The sequence below is a fragment of the Salvelinus alpinus genome, chromosome 9 (genome assembly GCF_045679555.1).
Source record: "Salvelinus alpinus chromosome 9, SLU_Salpinus.1, whole genome shotgun sequence".
Classification (NCBI taxonomy): domain Eukaryota; kingdom Metazoa; phylum Chordata; class Actinopteri; order Salmoniformes; family Salmonidae; genus Salvelinus; species Salvelinus alpinus.
Genome location: NC_092094.1, coordinates 12709454 through 12733731, shown reverse-complemented (window position 1 = coordinate 12733731; position 24278 = coordinate 12709454). Strand labels below are relative to the sequence as shown.

The 24278-nt window shown below is 40.6% G+C and overlaps 1 protein-coding gene across 3 annotated transcripts in view; it reads right to left on the bottom strand.

The window, feature by feature from the left end:
- Positions 1–16248, bottom strand: part of cry2 (cryptochrome circadian regulator 2) — a 33975-nt gene extending 17727 nt beyond the window's left edge. The window contains exons 1-2 of one of the 3 annotated variants that reach the window (XM_071416025.1): positions 15927–16248; positions 3192–3300 (exon numbers count right to left, since the gene is read on the bottom strand). In XM_071416025.1, the coding sequence (XP_071272126.1) occupies positions 3192–3300; positions 15927–16084 (267 nt within the window). In that variant the 5' untranslated portion in view covers positions 16085–16248. Of the gene's footprint in view, positions 1–3191; positions 3301–12782; positions 12891–15926 lie in introns of those variants that run through there. The other 2 variants (XM_071416027.1, XM_071416028.1) reach the window with 2 other exon arrangements.
- Between the last annotated feature and the right edge of the window lie 8030 nt (positions 16249–24278).

The window sequence follows — 24278 nt, the reverse complement described above, 5'->3', positions numbered from 1 at the left end:
AACAGTATACTTACTTAGTTGAGTGGCAACCAGTGAAATTTTCTAGGTATTTTTATTAAAATCAAATGCACTGTAGAAAATAGTGTTTTACCAGAATAAAAGTAGCATAAGCTACTGCCGGAGAAAACTAATTTGGCTATACATGTCGATTTAGGAAGCAAACATTTATTCTTATTCAAATCATATTTTCCCTAACCCAAAAGTACTATTAAGTAGTTTTTTGGAGCATTTTTATTTTTACAACTTATACTTTTCACTCCATACATTTTCCCTGACACCCAAAAGTACTTGTTACATTTTGAATGCTTAGCAGGGGAGAAAAATGGTTCAATTCACACACTTATCAAGAGAATATCCCTGGTAATCCTACTGCCTCTGATCTGGCGAACTCACTAAACACACGCTTCATTTGTAAATTATGTCTGAGTGTTGGAGTGTGTCCCTGGCTATCCGTAAATTTAAAAAAAGAAAAATGGTGCCTCTGGGTTTGCTGAATATAAGGAACTTGAAATGATTTATACCTTTACTTTTGATACTTAAGAATATTTAAAACCAAATAGTTTTAGACTAACACAAGTAGTATTTTAATGGGTGACTTTCACTAGAGTCATTTTCTTTTATGTTAACTTCCACTGCCTAACCCTTAAGCCTAAAATTGCATTTGAACAAATTCAGCACATTAAAAATGTACTATTGTTTTACTACCTTGTCAGGATATACACACACGGCAGGAGTCAGCTCAGACAAATCCAGCCCATGAGCTCCATCAGCAGCAGATTGTGAATTTAGAATGGAAAATTAATGTGTTTAATGCATCGAATTGATTCGTTCATTTTTCTTTTTTTTTTCTTCGAATTGTTCCGCCCACAACCGTAAGGCTCTCCAGAGGGTAGTGAGGTCTGCAGAACGCATCACCGGGGGCAAACTACCTGCCCTCCAGGACACCTACACCACCCGATGTCACAGGAAGGCCATAAAGATCATCAAGGACAACAACCACCCAAGCCACTGCGTGTTCACCCCGCTATCATCCAGAAGGCGAGGTCAGTACAGGTGCATCAAAGCAGGGACCGAGAGACTGAAAAACAGCTTCTATCTCAAGGCCATCAGACTGTTAAACAGCCACCACTAACATTTAGCGGCCGCTGCCAACATACTGACTCAACTCCAGCCACTTTAAAAATGGGAATTGATGGAAATTATGTAAAAATGTACCACTAGCCACTTTAAACAATGCCACTTAATATAATGTTTACATACCCTACATTACCCATCTCATATGTATATACTGTACTCTATATCATCTACTGCATCTTGCCATCTTTATGTAATACATGTACCACTAGCCACTTTAAACTATGCCACTTAATATAATGTTTACATACCCTACATTACCCATCTCATATGTATATACTGTACTCTATACCATCTACTGATCTTGCCTATGCCGTTCTGTACCACCACTCATTCATATATCTTTATGTACATATTCTTTATCCCTTTACACTTGTGTGTGTATAAGGTAGTAGTTGTGGAATTGTTAGGTTAGATTACTTGTTGGTTATTACTGCATTGTCGGAACTAGAAGCACAAGCATTTCGCTACACTCGCATTAACATCTGCTAACCATGTGTATGTGACTAATAAAATTTGATTTGATTTGATTTCATCTAACCAAACCAAATAGTTTCAAACACCTGCATTGCTTGCTGTTTGGGGTTTTAGGCTGGGTTTCTGTACAGCACATCGAGATATTAGCTGATGTACGAAGGGCTATATAAAATAAATTTGATTTGAAACTAAAACGTATCGCTACTGTATCGTACCACAGATCTTAATCGAATTGTCTTGAAAGGGAAAGATGCACATCCATAGTAAGTAAGCAGGTTTATATTCTCTGTAAGAATGCATATTCTCAGAACCCATTTTTATTTCTTTGGGAAGAAAATTGAGGTGGGTGGTAGGCTGTGTAGTATTAGGGCTATAGTTGTCTTCTGAGAAACTAAACCTATTGATGGACCCAAATAGGCCTATAAATGCCCAAATTCATGTGACATCACTATTAAAAACAAAACAGGGATTGAGTTTCACAATTTGGGTTATGGAACGTCTAGTAGGTGCCGGGACGTACCAGTATCGCGATACTCACTAGTATTAAAAAATAAACCTGCAGCTTAACTATACAATAATGAGGATAATATTATGTTACTCATGGTCATATCTTTTGTGAGTGGAGCTCAAAGGTGACCCTTCCAAAACAATGCAGACCTTTTGTCAGAGACACATTAGTTAGGGTCGCATTAGTAAAGCTGTCGTCAGAGACACATTAGTTAGGGTCGCACTAGTACAGCTGTCGTCAGAGACACATTAGTTAGGGTCGCACTAGTACAGCTGTCGTCAGAGACACATTAGTTAGGGTCGCACTAGTACAGCTGTCGTCAGAGACACATTAGTTAGGGTCGCACTAGTACAGCTGTCGTCAGAGACACAGTTAGGGTCGCACTAGTACAGCTGTCGTCAGAGACACATTAGTTAGGGTCGCACTAGTAAAGCTGTCGTCAGAGACACATTAGTTAGGGTCGCACTAGTACAGCTGTCGTCAGAGACACATTAGTTAGGGTCGCATTAGTAAAGCTGTCGTCAGAGACACATTAGTTAGGGTCGCACTAGTACAGCTGTCGTCAGAGACACATTAGTTAGGGTCGCACTAGTACAGCTGTCGTCAGAGACACATTAGTTAGGGTCGCATTAGTAAAGGAGACAATTCTCACATTGCAGTATTACTCAAATGCATGGTTCTGTAGAATACTATTATGATAATCCGAATGAAGCCATACCACGGAAGATGTTCACTGCATTGACCCATGATTCAAGGTGTAGTGTACCATCACAACTCAATACACCCACTGATTCCAGTCATTACAGAGTAGTAGCCCAGTCTACATCACATCCAGGTAGGAAAATACTTGTATATTGACAAAGCTGGAAATGTGAGAATGAGATAGCTCAATTGTCTTGTGCTAAAGTACAGTAAGTGCATACGTTTTGGCATATATGTTTTTTGAAGTAACTGCTCGCAAATGTAGGCTTATGAGCTTTTGCTGTACCTAATTCAATGAAAACGCTCATTACATAAAGTAGTATAACCCAAAATCAAAGCTGTAGGGCAAACCGTGACTTGACTACAGTACCTTAAAGAGACTGGGGAACACGTTAGCAGGTTGGCCTCGCACCACAAACAGCCTAGACTCCAGCTTCCTCAAACTGCTGTCCAGGTCCTCTAAAGACTCCAGCAGAAACCTGTGAAAAGAATATCTCAACCAATCAATAAATGTGAACATTTCTTTTAACAAGGAAATTTGTCATTGTCACAGAGCTCTTAAAAAAAAAACTAAATGGAAACTTAGATAGGGCTGGGTCTATACCAGTACTGCGATACTCGTTAGTATCGTGGCAAGGAAACACAACATAAATTGGATTTCACTTCTTTAGGAAAAAAACCCTAATGTTGAAAAGAAAAATCATTATGTTGTCATCCAGAGTCACATGTATTTATTTTCCAAGCTAAATCAAACAAACACAATATTTTAAAGGAACAAGGAGTTTAATCTGCTTCGTGTTTCCATTTTTGCCATGGGAAAAAATATTAGCGATACTGGTATGGTCCTGACCCTAAACTTACACCCTTTTTTAGACTAACACAATTTGTGTTGCCAGCGCGGTCTTTCCTTAACATCAGATTTGGCCTTGGATGTGGTGACTTTGTGGACAGCGGTTGACAGTGGCAACCATATTTATTTTATTTTATTTTATTTAACCTTTATTTAACCAGGAAGGGCTCATTGAGATTTAAAATCTCTTTTTCAAGAGCGTCCTGGCCAAGATAGGCAGCACCAAGTCATTACAAAAAATTACAGACAGACAACATGAAAAACTACAAGTAATCTAGTAAAAACCATTGAGTTCACAAGAGTATAACAATATCAAAAACAGCAAATTAAAAACATTGACAGGTCAAGGAATCAGCCTCAAAATCCTTCATCAGTGATTTAAAAACACCAAATCGGGACAAGTTCTTCCAGTTTAAAATTATTTTGTAAGGTGTTCCAAGACGATGGCGCAGAGTACATAAAAGACCTTTTACCAAATTCAGTTCGGACATTTGGAACAGTTAGCAGGATAAAGTCTAGCGAACGAAGAGAGTACCCACCACATTTCTGAACAATAAAAATGCCCAAATAAAAAGGTAGTAAACCCAAAATGGCTTTGTAAATAAAAGTATACCAGTGACTGAGCCTACGAGTGACTAGAGAAGGCCAGCCAACCCTGGTATACAAAGTGCAGTGGTGCGTAAGGGTTTTGCAGTTTAAAATAAATCTCAAAGTGCCATGGTAAAGAGTGTCAATTGATCTCAAACACTGAGCGGAAGCATTCATATATAAAATATCCCCATAGTCTAGTAAAGGCATAAATGTAGCTGATACTAGCCTCCTTCTGGCTTCAAAAGAAAAACAGGCCTTATTCCTAAAATAAAATCCCAATTTCAGCTTCAATTTTTTTGTAAGTTGTTGAATATGCAATTTAAAAGAGAGGCCGTCATCAATTAGAATTCCAAGATATTTATATGTGGTTACAACCTCAATCTCCTTGCCCTGACAGGTAGTAATAGGTGAAAGGTTCAGAGGTCTATTTCTTGCATTAGAAAACACCATTAGTTTAGTTTTGTCAGTATTGAGGATAAGCTTCAATTGACACAAGGTATGTTGAACAGTATAAAAAGCAGTTTGCAAGTTCTGGAAAGCTTTTGTAAGAGATGAGGCACAACAGTAAATAACAGTATCATCAGCATAAAAATGAAGTTGTGCATTTTGGACATTTTTGTCTAAATCATTTATATAAATAGTGAATAAGAGAGGACCAAGTACAGAGCCTTGGGGCACACCATTCAGGACAGACAATTTAACAGACATAAGCCCATCAAATTGAGTGCACTGAGTTCTATCAGACAGATAGTTAGCAAACCATGCAACTGCATGCTCCGAAAGACCTACACTCAACAATCTCTGCCTTAGTATAGCATGATCAACTGTATCAAAAGCCTTAGAGAGATCAATAAAAAGTGAGACACAGTGCTGTTTTTTGTCAAGGGCTTCAGTGATATCATTTAAAACCTTCATGGCTGCTGTAATTGTGCTATGCTTTTTCCTGAAGCCCGATTGGTACATTGATAAAATAGAGTTAGTAAATAAAAACTATTTTAGCTGTTCACTTACAAGGGTTTCAAGTATTTTCACCAGGGGTGACAGCTTTGAGATTGGCCTATAATTATTTAAAAGAGTTGGATCTCCCCCTTTTAAAAGTGGTAGGACAAATGCTGATTTCCAGATCTTTGGAATTTCATTACATTCCAGGGTTAGATTGAACAGATATGCAAGTGGTTCAGCTATGAAATCAGCTGCCAGATTTAAAAAGCAGGGATCCAAAAGATCAGGACCTGCAGGCTTTCTTTGATCTAAGGATTTCAGGGCTTTATGTACCACCTGCACTGAGAATGGCAGAAAGCTAAAAGTTTGACCAGCTCTCACTGGTTCATCCACACAGGGTTGTACAGAGACAGAGGACACTGGTTCATCCACACAGGGTTGTACAGAGACAGAGGACACTGAATCAAACAGCCTACCAGATGATACAAAGTGCTCATTGAAACAATTCAGCATTTCAGTTTTGTCATATATAGCAACAGAGTCCTTCAAAACACATGACGGTAATTCATTAACATTACTGTTACCAGACATAGACTTAATAGCCTTCCAAAACTTTCTAGGGTCATTCAGGTTATCAGTGGTAACAGACATAAAATATTCAGACTTGTCCTTCCTGAGAAGAAAAGAACACTTGTTTCTTAACTGCCTAAAAATAAGCCAATCAGCATCAGAACAAGATTTCCTTGCTTTAGCCCAGGCTAGATTACGGTCGTGAATAATACAAGACAGCTCAGAAGAAAACCATGGATTATCCCGCCCTTTAACCCTGAACCTGCGGAATGGTGCATGTTTGTTTACTATTTGGAAAAACCATCATGAAAGAATATCCAGGCAGTTTCCACATCAGGGATAAACTCAATCTTGCTCCAGTCAAAATAAAACAAATCATGAAAGAAAGCCTGCTCATTAAAACACTTCAAATTTATTTTACGAATAAAACGTGGATTTGTCTTTGGAACCTTAGTATTTCTAACAGCAACAACAGCACAATGGTCACTTAAATCATTACAAAAAACACCAACCGCAGAATATTTATGTGGAACATTTGTCAATATCAAATCAATCAGGGTAGATTTATCTGGGCATTTAAGATTTTGGCGAGTGGGTGAATTAATCAACTGGGTAAGATTCATAGAATTACAAAACATTTTTAAATCATCTGACACCGGCTTTAACCAACACCAGTTGAGATCACCAATCAAGATCATTTCACTGTAAAGAAGTTTAGACATAAGGTGCATCAAAGAAGAAAATGCATCACCGAGAGCAGAGGGGGGTCTATAACAGCCAATCACAGTTATAGAGAGACCCTTTGAAACCTCAATATTCAAAGCAAGAAATTCCAACTGTTTACAAATAGTTTCAGACTTTGCCACACTTACATGGAATTTAGATTTTACAAATATAGCCACACCCCCACCTTTCTTAACCCGATCAGTGCGATAAACATTGTAACCACTTATACAAATATCCTTATCAAAAATAGACTTGCTGAGCCAGGTTTCAGAAAACACAATTACGTCAGCATCAGTTGATTTAGCCCAAATCCTAACCCCATCAATTTTTGACAACAGGCTGCGTACATTTAGATGAAAAATACCAAAACCAGATCTTGATTTAAAATCAGAGGGGGTTTGGAGACATTGCATATCAGGGCCAGGGTTAGGTTGCACGTTACCTGATATCAACAAAAGAAGAATAACTAGGCACCTCTGTTTAATAACCTTGCAAGGCTTCTCTTTTTTAAGAGACCTACTGCAAGCGAATTCTACAAGTGAGTTTCCAGACAATACAAAACAGTCATTTAAAACCATTAGACTTTGGTAGTGACACAAATTCGTACTGTTCACATCATGCCACAAATGCATCGGCACTTGGACGAGTGGACCGAGTGAAAAAGCGCGAGTTCCTGCAGACAAAATGTCTAATGGACGGGAGAGCACATTGTCAGATGTACTCACCCAGCGACAATGTTCGTTTTCTCCAGAGTTCAGTAAAGTCAGTGCACAAAGCAATACCACGTAAATTGTCATTTTCTCTGACAAAAAAATAAGAGGCCAACGAAGGTAAGTGGAGAGAGGGACAGCGTGTATGTGAGACAATGTGAGTGTTTGCGCGTGTAGGTAGATTGGGTGTTGAGGGGGATAGAGAGAACGGGTTGAGCTGCCACTGACAGCCAGGCGAAGAGCAAAAAGGAGCAGCTTGGACAAGACACTCCGCGGACGAAGGAGGAACTCAGGGCAGCCAGAGTTAGTTACTTTGGTAAACTTCAAATAATGAAGTGCCGAGTTGAGGAGGACCCGTGATCTTTACACCAGCAAAAATAAAATAGTTTGCACTACACAACAACGAAGTTACGCAACCATAAATAAATAGATTATTAGTAGGTTAAAATGTACTAGTCACAAACAAACGACTTGACATGCTGCCATCTTGGATTTCAGTGGTTGTTCCCCTAATTGACGTTTCACCTAGGAAGAAACCCAGAGGAACCAGGCTCTGAGGGGTGGCCAGTCCTCTTCTGGCTGTGCCGGGTGGAGATTTAGTACATGGGCATTACGGCCAAATTGTTCTTCAAGATGTTCAAACTTTCATACATGGCGAATAAAGAATATAGAATAAAGAAACCTTACGAGGAACTCGCTGAGCCCATATAGAAGGATCCCCATCATCATCTGGTAGTCAGCCACAGCAGGATACATAGATGGGAGAATAGGAGCCATAACAGCTTGGCCCAGCCACATACAGTTCAACTTCAGTGTTTCCACAGTGCCTTCGGAAAGTATTCAGACCCCTTCACTTTTCCCACATTTTGTTCCATTACAGCCTTATTCTAAAATGACTTAATAAAAACATTTCCTCTGCCATCTACACACAATACCACATACTGACAAACCCCATACTGAAATTTTAGCAAATGTATTCAAAATAGAAATACCTTATTTAGATAAGTATTCAGCCCCTTCGCTATGACACTCGAATTTCAGCTCTGGTGCATCGCGTTTCCACTGATTATCCTTGAGCTGTTTCTACAACTTGATTGGAGTCCACCCGTGGTAGATTCCATTGATTGGACATGATTTGGAAAAGGCACACACACTGGTCTATACGAGGTCCCACAGTTGACATGTCTGAGCAAAAACCAAGCCATGAGGATGCAGGAATTCTCCGTAGAGCTCTGAGACATGATTTTGTCAAGGCACACATGTGGCTGAAGAGTACCAAAGAATTTCTCCAAGAACACTGTGGTCTCCATCATTCTTAAATAGAATAAGTATGGAACCACCAATACTTTTTCTAGAGCTGGCCGCCCAGCCAAACTGAGCAATCAGGGGAGAAGGGCCTTGGTCAGGGAGGTGACCAAGAACCTGATGGTCACTCTGACAGAGCTCTAGAGAATTCCTCTGTGGAGATGGGAGAACCTTCCAGAAGGTCCACCATCTCTTCAGCACTCCACATATTAGGACTTTATGGTAGTTGCCAGACTGAAGCCACTCCTCAGTAAAAAAGGCACATGACAGCCCGCATGGAGTTTGCTAAAAGGCACCTAAAGACACCCAGATCATAAGAAACAAGATTCTCTGGTCTGATGAAACCAAGATTGAACTCTATGGCCTGAATGCCAAGCGTCACCTCTGGAGGAAACCTGGCTCCATCCCTACGGTGTAGCAAGCATCATGCTGTGGGGATGTTTTTCAGCGGCAGGATCGAGGGAAAGATGAACGGAGCAAAGTAGAGATCTTTAAAGAAAACCTGCTCCAGAGCGCTCAGGACCTCAGACTGGGGCGAAGGTTCACCTTCCAACAGGACAACGACCCTAAGCACACAGCCAAGAAAACGCAGGACTGGTTTCGGGACAAGTCTCAATGTCCAGCCAGAGCCTGGACGAACATGATCGAACAGGAAATAGCTGTGCAGCAACGCTCCCCATCCAACCTGACAGAGCTTGAGAGGATCTGCAGAGAAGAATGGAACTCCAAATACAGGTGTGCCAAGCTTGTAGTGCCATACCCAAACAGACTCGATTCCGTAATTGCTTCCAAGCAAAGTACTGATTAAAGGGTCTAAATACTTATGTAAATGTAATACTTAAGTTCATTATTTTTAAGGAATTAGAAACAATTTAAAATAAATGTTTTTTGCTTTGTCATTATGGGATATTGTGTGAAGATTGATGAGGAATAAAAACCATTTAATCAGTTCTAGAATAAGGCTGTAACGTAACAAAATGTGGAAAAGGGGTCTGAATACTTTCCAAAGGCACTGTATATACAGTACCAGTTAAAAGTTGACACACCTACTCATTCAAAGTTTTTCATTACTATTTTCTACATTTTAGAATAGTGAGGGCATCAAAACTATGAAATAACACATATGAAATCATGTAGTAACCAAAAAAGTAATATATTTGAGATTCTTCAAAGTAGCCACCCTTTGCCTTGACAGCTGAACCGCTTGGCATTCTCTCAACCAGCTTCATGAGGTAGTCACCTGGAATGCATTTCAACTAACAGGTGTGCCTTGTCAAAAGTTAATTTGTGGAATTTCTTTCCTTCCTAATGCGTTTGAGCCAAACAGTTGTGTTGTGACAAACTAGGGGTGGCATTTAGAAGATAGCCCTATTTGGTAAAAGACCAAGTTCATATTACGGCAAGAACAGCTCAAATAAGCAAAGAGAAGCAGTCCATCATTACTTCAAAACAAAAAAGTCAAGAACTTTGAACGTTTCTTCAAGTGCCGTCGCTAAAACCATCAAGCGCTATGATGAAACTGGCTCTCATTAGAGTTACCAGCCTAAGAAATTGCAACCCAAATAAATGCTTCAGGGTTCAAGTAAGAGATACATCTCAACATCAACTGTTCAGAGGAATCAGGCCTTCATGGTTGAAAAGCTGCAAAGAAACCACCACTAAAGGACACCAATAATAATAAGAGACTTGCTTGGGCCAAGAAACATGGAAATCTGTCCTTTGGTCTGAGCAATGTGGTGGCTTATTTCTGTATTTACCAAATGAGGAGAGTTACAAACTTCACACAACAGTCAGAGTTATACTTAAACTACATCTTTAATAATAATAAGAGCTTTGCAATAGCATTTGACTTTCAAAGATGCACCATCTCTAATGAACCATTGAAAGTGACAACATAAAAGTACAAAGATCTTTTATAGCCAAGATACACCCCTCTCAACCTACATGACAAACCACAGATCTTAGGAACAGTTCACAAAGAAAGACTTTTACTTGAGAGAGAGAGAGGAGTATCCCATAGCCAGATAGCATTTGCCATAAAATTATCGTTCAGTTTGGTCCCTAAGACAAGGTTCTAATTGTGTTCCTGGTACTTCATAGCACAGAACCATTACCTCATCCAATGGCATAACTCAATTGTCAACTCTAGATACGCCCATCTCAAGTAAACCCCCTCTTGACCCCACACCTGGACAAGCTCACTGAGGGGAGTGAGCCTCTAGGTCATACACTATCCCAGGATAAGTGCAACATCAGAGAGGACATACAATGGTTCCAGACACTGCCATACACCTCCCCCCCAAGCCAAAGGAGGGAGTGACTTGCATTTAATGTCTGAAAAGTGTCTTTAATGTCTTTAATGTCTTTAATGTCTGAAAAGACAAAGTCAGTCTGCCTGGCGGACCTGTAGATCTGAGGCTAAATCGAGTTTGCCTACTGCGCTGACCAATCGGATAGCTCAAATCACCGTTCCTACAGCTTCCACGACCCCGGCCACAGCAAAGTTTGAAACTAGCCTACGTGAGATTTTATAACTTTTAAAACCATGACCAGAGAGAGACTGACAAAGAATACAGCAAAGAGCTGCTGTTTTTATGAGTGAGTTCTTATCTACATTTTTATTCAGCAATGTCACTGGTTTATTGAACACTATTATGAAACATAAAATGTGCTTCTCCCTACTTCCACTTGCGCTGCAGCTGCAATAAATGAGTAGCCAAGTGTATCGATAGCCTTACGTTTTTACTATTAATAGCAGCTCGTCACGTCTATTTTAATATTGAGGAATAGTTATTTCCCTGGTCATAGGAGCAACATGGAATTTGTGCAGATGTGGTGCGACTCGGATTTCACCATCAGGTGGAAGACTGTCCACTCTCTGGTCAGTCTCAACAGAGGAAAGGAGGGAGAGAGCAGGGACCGTGAGAGGCGGACCGTCTGCTGCTTTCTCCATTCCTCCACTGAGATCCGACTGGGAAAAAGAGTTTTGAATGGTCAAACTCGGAATTCCAATTTAAAAAACTGGCATCTTTCTAGAGCTCCGACTTTCAGACCTGAAGTTCACTGATGTCACAATTTGACCTCTTTTCCCCCTGAGTTCCCAGTTGTCCTGAAAGCACCATGCCCATCAGATGCAGGTACCATCAGTCCAGTAAAATAAAAATGCAAATTTGCAAATTATTTCAATTTATGCTCAGCTGTGCCTCGCAAGTGCTACACCAGCTGAGCAATTTTGTTATCAAAGCTCAAGTGTTTAAATATAATATGGTCTGAGAAACACTATATTGGCAGGCCAGGCATATAGCCAATATGCTGTGATAATGTTAGGCCTACTGCACAAACCTAATTTATGCAGAACTGTTCTTATTACGCTAATATATATATATATATATATATATATATATATATATAATAAATCGGAGCGGTAGTTCACGGCTTGTTTTTTTACTGCGAAAGTGATCTTTACTTAGAAAAGGTTGGTGGCCCCTGCTATAGATAATCTGTCCGGCAGAGAGAGCAAACTGTCAAACAGCTGGTTGTTGCTTGAAGCAGAAAGTAGTTCAAAGTGTTGGTTAAAACTTCTCTAGGATATGTGGGACGCTAACGTCCCACTTGGCCAAAAGCCAGTAAAAATGCAGAGTGCCAAATTCAAACAAATTACTATAAAAATCAAACTTCCATGAAATCACACATGAAAGACACCAAATTAAAGCTACACTTGTTGTGAATCCAGCCAACATGTCTGATTTCAAAAAGGATTTACGGCGAAAGCACACCAAATGATTATGTTAGGTCAGTACATAGCCACAGAAAAACACAGCCATTTTTCCAGCCAAAGAGAGGAGTAACAAAAAGCAGAAATAGAGATAAAATGAATCACTAACCTTTGATGATCTTCATCAGATGACACTCATAGGACTTCATGTATGTTTTGTTCGGTAAAGTTCATATTTATATCCAAAAATCTGAGTTTAGGCGAGACGCTACTGTCTCACTTGGCAAAAAAACAGAGAAACTGCAGAGCGCCATATTCAAATAAATTATTATAAAAATCTAACTTTCATTAAATCACACATGAAAGAAACCAAATTAAAGCTACACTGGTTGTGAATCCAGCCAACATGTCAGAATTCAAATAGGCTTTTCGGCGAAAGCAAACGACGCTATTATCTGAGTTAGCACCATAGTAAACAAAGAGAGATAAGCATATTTCAACCCTGCAGGCGCGACACAAAACGCAGAAATAAAAATATAATTCATGCCTTACCTTTGATGAGCTTCTGTTGTTGGCACTCCAATATGTCCCATAAACATCACAAATGGTCCTTTTGTTCGATTAATTCCGTCGATATATATCCAAAATGTCCATTTATTTGGCGCGTTTAATCCAGAAAAACACTGGTTCCAACTCGTGAAACGTGACTACAAAATATCTCAAAAGTTACCTGTAAACTTGGCCCAAAACATTTCAAACTACTTTTGTAATACAACTTTAGGTATTTTTTAACGTAAATAATCGATAAAATTGAAGACGGGATGATCTGTGTTCAATACAGGATTAAAACAATCTGTAGCTAGCTTTCTGGTCATGCGCCTCTAACAAACAGTACACAACAAGTGACCCTGATTCAAAGTGGCCGTACTTCTTCATTACACAAAGGAAAAACCCTCAACCAATTTCTAAAGACTGTTGACATCCAGTGGAAGCGGTAGGAACTGCAAGAAGGTCAATTAGAAATCTGTATTTCCAATGAAAATCTATTGAAAAGAGAGTGAACTCAAAAAAAAAATCTGAATGGTTTGTCCTCGGGGTTTCGCCTGCTAAATAAGTTCTGTTATACTCAGACATGATTCAAACAGTTTTAGAAACTTCAGAGTGTTTTCTATCCAAATCTACTAATAATATGCATATCTTATCTTCTGGAGATGAGTAGCTGGCAGTTGAATTTGGGTATGCTTTTCATCCAAACGTGAAAATGCTGCCCCCTATCCTAGAGAAGTTAAATATTTGCTACATTTACATTTACATTTAAGTCATTTAGCAGACGCTCTTATCCAGAGCGACTTACAAATTGCTATGTGCAATTCATTCATGGAATAGTCTACCTTGAAAATCTGACATTTTCTCTAGGCTATTTTGTCCTTGAAAAGTCACTGAAGTTATGGATGCCGATTTTTAAATTCCACTGCTCCAATATAATAATTCTGTCATTTCATTTCTGATCAGTTTTTTTTGAGAGATGTAGGCTCTTTCGTTTGTTTACGCCATTTCAATTGAAGGAATTTGCGCTAGTCTGCTGCGCAGTCTGTTGCGCTAGTCTGTTGCGCTAGTTGAGGTTATCATAAGCAAGACAACATTGAATAATGGCTTCAACTTGGTTTTCCATACAGTGTTCCATTACAAAGGGAACCCGGTTAATGGTTGCTTTCTCATTTTAAAACAGGATACAATAACCCCTCAATAACTCTTTAACATCTCAAATGGCGAGACTGACTACTAGCTACCACATGGACTTAATGTGTTTGTGTCGGTAGCTGTGTCTTTCTCCAATAGCACGCACTGGCCCTCACCAAGTCGTGCATATTAATTGTGTGAATTGTTTTCCCGTTGTTGATCAATGTATTACCAACTGAAACAATGTGTTTCTCCTGTCTTGAATGAAGGTCATATTTGCCATCGCCCAAAATAAATGTGACTTCTGACTAGAGATTAGGCTCTCAAACTTTTGTGTTGTGAAACCCTCCCTATGTTCTCCATCCAGCCAGAAACAGTAGGAGGGATATGCTTAAACGGCTTCTCCAGCAGAAATCCCCGATCACACTTGTAGGCGATGTTGGCTAGCTAAACTCATGCGTAGGAACACGTTGTCGGGTCTAATGGTCATCTCGCGCCGAACTGCACATGTGCAGGCCGTCAAATCTTTATACACATTTGGGTGTATAAGGTAGTCCTCGTGAATTTGTTAGATTACTTGTTAGATATTACTGCAGTCGGAACTAGAAGCACAAGCATTTCACAGGCATTAATACACTGCTAACCATGTGTATGTGACGAATAAAATTTGAAATCAAAGAGGACACCTTTAATATAAAGTTGTTCTTGAAAAAAAATATGAAAATGTGTCAGTGTCACTTCCACAATGTTGGAGTAATAACATGTTCAACTACTTAAGTCATTGGCACGATTCTAGCTTGGGCCTTTACATTTTTCTTCTCAAACCCAAAACCCTGGCCTGGTCAGTTTGGTCTGTTTCGCAAGCATTCCTGGAAGTCTCTGGATTTAGCTTCAAACACACCGACAGCGCTATTGCATTTCGGTACACCAGAATTACATTAATTTCCAATGAAACACTGCGTTTGCCTTTTAAATGTAACCTTTATTTAACTAGACAATTCAGTTAAGAACAAATTCTTATTTACAATGACGGCCTACACCGGCCAAACCCAGACGACACTAAACCAACTGTGCCCTGTCCTATGGGACTCAGTGCGTTCGGTGTGGTGCTTATGTTAGATTTATCAAACGAACGTAAACGTCAAACTATATGGTAGATGGCTTGACAGAAATGGTAGCAGAAGGTGAATGTTATACTTGTGTTACATACAGATCCAGATGATACTGCGTAATATTTTGCGCAATGACGCTGTCGGTGTTCGAAGCGTTAGAAATGATGTGGTCCAGTAGCGGAACGAGATTGCATGAAGATGACCTATAACGTAATGACGGAATTGCATGAAGAAGATTTATAGTGTAATGAAATTTGTTCACCATGTAAACGGGCTTCGTGCACACCGGTTGCTTTACACTGTATGTGTTCCGGAAGAAGTCCATTCTTTAATTGGGAGGCAATCTACACCGCTGCAACTCTTCTGCTGGACTAGGGTTGCAGTGTTGGATTTTTTCTTTCAATTTGTGCGTTTTGCAGTACTCATGCGTAGGAACACGTTGTCGGGTCTAACGGTCATCTCGCGCCGAACTGCACATGTGCAGGCCGTCAAATCTTTATACACATTTGGGTGTATAAGGTAAACTACCGAAGAAGTTGCTAATTTGTAGCGTGATTATTTTTGTTGTGATGGGGAGCAAGACTATGCCCGATGTCTTTCCAGCATTTTCAGTGATGCAGATGTGCTTCGCAATTCCACTAGCTAGTTAGTCAGTGTATACTTCCTCAAATTGTTCTTTATACTGACGGCCTACCCCGGCCAAATCTGTACAACTGGGACTCCCAATCACGGCCGGATGTGATACAGCCTGGAATCGAACCAGGGACTGTAGTGTGACGCCTCTTGCACTGAGATGCAGTGCCTTAGACCGCTGCGCCACTCGGGGGCCACACTATGATTATACAGCTATTAATTTCATAAAGTTAGAGTTAGTCGTTTTAGTAATGTGTGCATTGACACTGACCTCCATCTGTTGATGCCGACGTTGGCGGAACCAGCAAACCACGGATCCAAAATATAAACACATCGCACAGTGTCCGCACCATTTAGAGCTTCCTGTAAAGCCGGATTATCGTGTAACCGCAGTCCCTTACGAAACCAATGCACTGAATTCACAACCATGATTCCAAGCTAGTCCATAGTAATACCAAAAATAACAAATTGAATCAAGATAAATCCGAAAATGTCTTAATTTTACGATGTAACAGACACGCTTTGAGCCATGTCAACAACAACAAGAAATGTGGAACGGACGGATCCAAAGCACGACTACGTAACCACTTTCTTCTTCTCTCTTCCCCCATTGGTCAAAGAGTGAGCGTTTAGCTCAGCGTCAATTGGTTGCTTCGCACGTGTTATATCAGAACGCCACGTTTTCTGAAAGTGGAACCGTTCTTATTAAAGCTCAATGCGTGGAACACAGATAGACGGATCGTTAGATATAAATGTTCAATTCTAATTGTTTTTTGTTGATGTTGTTTTTGGTCTTCTTACTTTTGTTTATTTCACTTGCTTTGGCAATGTAAACACATGTTTCCCATGGCAATAAAGTCAATTTGAATGGAATATAACATAGAGGAAGATGTGAAGCGAGAGAGATAACTGGGCCCAACACCTGTCTTCTCCAGCAGGTGGCGTTATTTTTACTCACAAAGCGATTAGTTTTTGTATAGAGGTCAATGAGCGTGTCGAATTTGGTTAACAAAAACAATGATGGCTTATTTGTTCAATGCAATGCTTACGTTGTTACGATTGTACTGATATAAGTAGGACACGTGACATCCCGGCAACTTTGAAAAAACAACAACTTTATATCGGACTTGTTCCTGTTGTTCAAACTCGCATCTGCCCTCTAATTGTCTAGAATGGTCCCACCTGATCTTGCCTCCTCCGACTGCCTTCAATATTTTAAGACATTTATTTTCATGGTTAGAGAGGCCACTTGAGTATCTATCTGATCAATAATGGATAATCTGTGGTTATAACAAAGAGGGTTAGTTATACAAAATATTTGAGTGGAAGCTATGCTGTAATGTAGTTAGTAGATTGATTGACTGTTTTCCCTTAAACTGATTTAGGATCAGCGCCCTCTGTCTCATGTCTCATATGTTAGAAGTGAGGGTAAGCCATCATCTAGCTGCTCTTGGACCAGTTATTATGAAAACAATTTACGGTACTCATATTTCGTCAATTGATCACAGTCCCGTGGTAAAGTTGCAGGGTTATAGATCAACAATAAGCAATGGAAGCAACTGAAGGTATCCACCGATGTACTCTTAAAGGTTACGATTCATGTGTCTGCTTAGTGATCTATGCATTGACCATTGACCTTGAGTATTTAGACCAAAAATGAACTGAACCAGAGAAGGACGGCCTGAACCTAGCGGATAGTCTGAACCTGTCCTCCATGAACACAGCACAAAAGTTTTCAATATGAAGTCAATACTACCTTCTAGTGGTGGGTTTTATTAATTGCAGAACGTTTCAATACAGAAAGATTTAATCTCAGATGTACTAGTGCATTCGTTTTTTATTTCTGACCTCACAAACTAATGGGAGTTTTCTTTTCAGCCTTGGGAAAATATAATTTTTTAAATATCAGTCTATCCTCTTATAAGGCACAAAGTATGTAATCATGTGGAGAATGGAACCCCACAAAATAACCACCCTCATCTATGACCAAAATGAGAAAATACAATGTTGAGGTGTTATTCAGATCACATCAAGAGAGAGTATGATGGAGACATTTACAAATACAGTATTTTGATTTCAGGTGTGAGATGCTTTAACCACCAGGTGGTGTGTGTATCCAAGTTATGGAAGAGAACAGCTTGTTGATATGTTCTCAATTCAATTCAAGGGCTTTATTGGCACGGGAAACATGTTAACATTGCCAAAGCAAATTTTGTAGATCATAAACAGAAGTGAAATAAACAATAAAAATGAACAGTAAACATAACACTGACAGAAGTTCCAAAATAATTAAGACGTTTCAAATGTCATATTATGGGAATTTTCTCTCTCTCTCTCTCTCTCTCTCTCTCTCTCTCTCTCTCTCTCTCTCTCTCTCTCTCTCTCTCTCTCTCTCTCTCTCTCTCTCTCTCTCTCTCTCTCTCTCTCTCTCTCTCTGTGTGATGGTTGGGCAGAGCTTCACACAGAAAGATCTAACAGATGTAGCAGCATTGAGGTGCTGGTCTAACTTCAAATCCTATTTCTCTGCAGCATGCCAATGCAAGGGAAAGATATGGCTTATGATTTATCATCAGGATTGATAGAATGAAAAATACTGGCTTATTTTAGCCCCATAAGAAACGTGTGCATTCATGATCTACTGATGTACGAACACACACATCTATCACAAATAGGAATCTGTAGAAAAGTTGTTTTTTACTGGTCTGGAGATGAAATCGACCAGTCATTCTCCCCCACTGTAAATCACATTTATATTCAGTGAAGTACTGTAGGCCTAACACATCCTTTAGGTGGTGCTATAACCATTTATTATGATGGGCCCCCTAGGCCCCCTTATCGAGCCTCTGATGAGTATAGTCCCTGAGGAATACATTGTATTATGAACAATGAAACCAAAGCATGCTGGTTATCATCACTGTTTAAATCAGCAGCTTGATGTGAAAAGGATGCCTCAAACTATCAATCAAATGTATTAGGCATTGAGTTGAGTTTAGGTTTTCAATTTTAGTTTATCTTTGAAGTACATTGCATTTGTGTGTATTTTTATGAGTTGCAGGACGACCTCAGGGTTCTGTGCATGCAGGAAGATTTCAGATGACCTTGTCTTGTATTTAAAACTTTACCACTTTATTTTCTTCTTCTAACTATTTCAACTCTCTGAGATGATGACATCTCTTCAATAATTGTGTTAATCCTTCAATTTCGGTAATCCTTTTTTAATGCATTGGGGCCGTATCAAGAGAGAACAGAAAGTACAGTATCTTTCAATGCATGCGAACACTATTAGTCCTCTAATCTCTCTAAAATTGGCCAAGTGGAGAATGAATTGTATACAGTAACAACCTCAGTCTCTGCTATGTAAATCTCTTTTTAATACTAAAAAATGATTTCTAAAAATCACATCTTGAACCGTAGGATGTTATAGAATTTTGACTGTGCCATTTTCCTATACTTCTAACTGGGAGACATTTAAGGGATATTGATCATAGTTCGTCGTTATATTCCTCCCACCTCTTCCTCCTACTTGATCTAATAATATATTCCACAGTGGAATATGATAAATAGCTTGTCTTATAAAGATAGGAGATCAGGCAGTCTTCTTATTTCTGTAACAGTTATTTTAATCAGAGCAGCTAATCGCTCTGTGATTTAAACTTGATTTCACAGAAGCTGGAGCTGATGACATTTGGAATTTTATCTGAGATGTGATAACATTATCTAATGGTAAATGTAACACCTCTGAACGCCTCAATGAAAGGCACAGTTTATGGTACCCCAGGGGTTACCTTTGGCCTGGTATGACAAGATAATCATATTTATTAGATCAAATGTGTGTCTAAGAATTCAGTAACATTCAGCAAATGGTGCATTTGGGTAGTCTTCTTTAATGTAAAAAATCTGTATGGGTGGAATATTGCAAGCCTTTGCGTGCATTAAGCATGTTTTGATTGTTGCTTTTGTGAGACAATCTACTGTAGATTAAAGAGTAGGATCTCTGCAGGAAAATCACTGTTGAAAATCACGTATTATATATTATAAACTGGGTGGTTCGAGCCCATAATACTGATTGGCTGTACACCACGGGTATGACAAAATATTTATCTTTACTCTTTTAATTTAGTTGGTAACCAGTTTATAATAGCAATAAGGCACCTCAGTGGTTTGTGGTATATGGCCAATATGCCACGGCTAAGGGCTGTATCCAGGCACTCCGCATTGCATCGTGCTTAAGAACAGCCCTTAGCCGTGGTATATTGGCCATATACCACACCCCCCCAGTCCTTATTGCTTAATTAAATTATGCATAATGTGATTTAATAACAGATACAGTTTTGTGATTCATTAAAGAACACTATGATAGAAGATTGACCTTGAATTTCACACCTTAAAGAATCCTATGAATACTTCCAGAACTACTTGAAGGACATTTTAAGTTTTCAGAATCTTATGAATACTTCCGGAACTACCTAAATGTTACTTTAAGTTGCCTCCAATTCACCTCCTCCCAGGACCACCTCCTTGTGGGAGAACAGGTGTTAATGTGTACATTTTACATTTACATTTACATTTAAGTCATTTACATTAAGCTAGAGTTATGGTTGAGGGTTAGGGTTGAACTGGGATGTGGATATGAAGCTAGGGTTAAGGGTTGTGGTTGTGGTTGAGGGTTAGGGTTGAACAGGGATGTGGATATGAAGCTAGGGTTAAGGGTTGTGGTTGAGGCTAGGGTTGAACAGGGATGTGGATATGAAGCTAGGGTTAAGGGTTGTGGTTGAGGCTAGGGTTGAACAGGGATGTGGATATGAAGCTAGGGTTAAGGGTTGTGGTTGAGGCTAGGGTTGAACAGGGATGTGGATATGAAGCTAGGGTTAAGGGTTGTGGTTGAGGCTAGGGTTGAACAGGGATGTGGATATGAAGCTAGGGTTAAGGGTTGTGGTTGAGGCTAGGGTTTAGGGTTGAACCAGGATGTGGATATGAAGACTGATAGTAAAGATCAAGTAACAGTCTTATTACTATGTTTTTTCCCCAGTAGAGTAAAGAGGGACAGTTTAAGATGATAAGGTCCTCTGTGAGTACCAACCAGCATACTTTTAAGCAGATATTAGTGGGCTAGAGTGAGGTGAGTAACCAAGACAACAGAGAAAGTCATTATGTTAGGTGCCTTGGCAATATGATTAATTTTACCTTTCTGGCAGTAACAAATGACGACATATTGGTTACAGAATGCTCTCCAAGAAAATACCCCACTGCTCCTTTTAGCACTGTGGAAAAAGGTCCAAAGTAAACCTTACAAAGCAAGTCTTTGAATTGGTAACAGAATAGCACATCGAACCAAATCAAATCAAATTTTATTGGTCACATATTAAGCAGATGTTATTTCGGGTGTAGCGAAATGCATGTGTTCCTAGCTCCAACAGTGCAGTAGTATCTCACAATTCACAACAATAAACACACATCTAAAAGTCCAAAAATGGAATTAAGAAATATATAAATATTGTGACGAAACATTGCATTGGAAACAGACAAAGGGTTTGATGTAAGCGCATACATAATGTCCTGTTAGAAAAATGCCTGGATAGTCTGCTGTTGTACAAAGACCAGTCAGACCTAACCACTGCCATTTATTGTATTTTTCTGCCAGTTGTTTCAATGCAGATAACAAAAATTAGTATGGTGATAGCTAGACATAATGTTGATAGTGTTGCCATTCTTCTATGCATCCATTTTTACAGCAGCATGTATTGAACGGAATAATACATGAATTAAACGGAATAATACAAGTAGGAAGATGTGTCAATGTTTACATGTGGGACAATGTGCAACAAATTATTCTAAAGCCTTGTGAGGAGCATTTCACTGACACTGAGGAGCATTTCACTGACACTGGGGAGCATTTCACTGACACTGGGGAGCATTTCACTGACACTGAGGAGCATTTCACTGACACTGAGGAGCATTTCACTGACACTGAGGAGCATTTCACTGACACTGAGGAGCATTTCACTGACACTGAGGAGCATTTCACTGACACTGAGGAGCATTTCACTGACACTTAGGAGCATTTCACTGACACTGAGGAGCATTTCACTGACACTGGGGAGCATTTCACTGACACTGAGGAGCATTTCACTGACACTGAGGAGCATTTCACTGACACTGAGGAGCATTTCACTGACACTGGGGAGCATTTCACTGACACTGAGGAGCATTTCACTGACACTGGGGAGCATTTCACTGACACTGAGGAGCATTTCACTGACACTGAGGAGCATTTCACTGACACTGAGGAGCATTTCACTGACACTGAGGAGCATTTCACTGACACTGATGATCATTTCACTGACACTTAGGAGCATTTCACTGACACTGAGGAGCATTTCACTGACACTGAGGAGCATTTCACTGACACTGAGGAGCATTTCACTGACACTGAGGAGCATTTCACTGACACTGATGATCATTTCACTGACACTTAGGAGCATTTCACTGACACTTAGGAGCATTTCACTGACACTTAGGAGCATTTCACTGACACTTAGGAGCATTTCACTGACACTGAGGAGCATTTCACTGACACTGAGGAGCATTTCACTGACACTGAGGAGCATTTCACTGACACTTAGGAGCATTTCACTGACACTGAGGAGCATTTCACTGACACTGGATAATGGACCATTGCCTTTCAATTATGTTGTTTTCCCTCAATGTGTTAGACTCTTTTGTGTCATGGCTGATATGTAGAGGCAGAAAGATACCGTCTGTGTCCAATCATTCATCTTGTTCCCAGATCCTCCAGGAGGGAGAGAGGGATGGAGAGAGGGCAGAGTGAGAGCAAGGTAGAGAGAGAGAGAGAGAGAGAGAGAGAGAGAGAGAGAGAGAGAGAGAGAGAGAGAGAGAGAGAGAGAGAGAGAGAGAGAGAGAGAGAGAGAGAGAGAGAGAGAGAGAGAGAGAGAGAGAGAGAGAGAGAGAGAGAGAGAGAGAGAGAGAGAGAGAGAGAGAGAGAGAGAGAGAGAGAGAGAGAGAGAGAGAGAGAGAGAGAGAGAGAGAGAGAGAGAGAGAGAGAGAGAGAGAAGGCATGCAGGCAGGCATCAGGTGTGAATCTGGAGCTCTGGAGCAGATGGTACAAAGCCCGACTCTGGAGGTTTGTCTGTCTGTGTGTGTGTGTGTGTGTGTGTGTGTGTGTGTGTGTGTGTGTGTGTGTGTGTGTGTGTGTGTGTGTGTTTGTGTGTGTGTGTGTGTGTGTGTGTGTGTGTGTGTGTGTGTGTGTGTGTGTGCACATACATGGGGTTTTGTGTGCTCGTGCATTGGTGTGTGTGTGTATGCGCACGTGGACAGGCCATATCTGACTATGACACAGATAATGTTCTAGTGATTCATGTAGTATTACCCTGGTCCCAGGGCTGAATGTAGTATTACCCTGGTCCCAGGGCTGAATGTAGTATTACCCTGGTCCCAGGGCTGAATGTAGTATTACCCTGGTCCCAGGGCTGAATGTAGTATTACCCTGGTCCCAGGGCTGAATGTAGTATTACCCTGGTCCCAGGGCTGAATGTAGTTTTACCCTGGTCCCAGGGCTGAATGTAGTTTTACCCTGGTCCCAGGGCTGAATGTAGTATTACCCTGGTCCCAGGGCTGAATGTACTTTTACCCTGGTCCCAGGGCTGAATGTAGTTTTACCCTGGTCCCAGGGCTGAATGTAGTATTACCCTGGTCCCAGGGCTGAATGTACTTTTACCCTGGTCCCAGGGCTGAATGTACTTTTACCCTGGTCCCAGGGCTGAATGTAGTATTACCCTGGTCCCAGGCCTGAATGTGGTTTTACCCTGGTCCCAGGGCTGAATGTAGTTTTACCCTGGTCCCAGGGCTGAATGTAGTATTACCCTGGTCCCAGGGCTGAATGTAGTATTACCCTGGTCCCAGGGCTGAATGTAGTATTACCCTGGTCCCAGGGCTGAATGTACTTTTACCCTGGTCCCAGGGCTGAATGTACTTTTACCCTGGTCCCAGGGCTGAATGTAGTATTACCCTGGTCCCAGGGCTGAATGTACTTTTACCCTGGTCCCAGGGCTGAATGTACCTTTACCCTGGTCCCAGGGCTGAATGTAGTATTACCCTGGTCCCAGGCCTGAATGTGGTTTTACCCTGGTCCCAGGGCTGAATGTAGTTTTACCCTGGTCCCAGGGCTGAATGTAGTTTATCCCTGGTCCCAGGGCTGAATGTAGTTTTACCCTGGTCCCAGGGCTGAATGTACTTTTACCCTGGTCCCAGGGCTGAATGTAGTTTTACCCTGGTCCCAGGGCTGAATGTAGTTTTACCCTGGTCCCAGGGCTGAATGTAGTTTACCCTGGTCCCAGGGCTGAATGTAGTTTTACCCTGGTCCCAGGGCTGAATGTAGTTTTACCCTGGTCCCAGGGCTGAATGTAGTTTTACCCTGGTCCCAGGGCTGAATGTAGTTTTACCCTGGTCCCAGGGCTGAATGTAGTTTACCCTGGTCCCAGGGCTGAATGTAGTATTACCCTGGTCCCAGGGCTGAATGTAGTTTTACCCTGGTCCCAGGGCTGAATGTAGTATTACCCTGGTCCCAGGGCTGAATGTAGTATTACCCTGGTCCCAGGGCTGAATG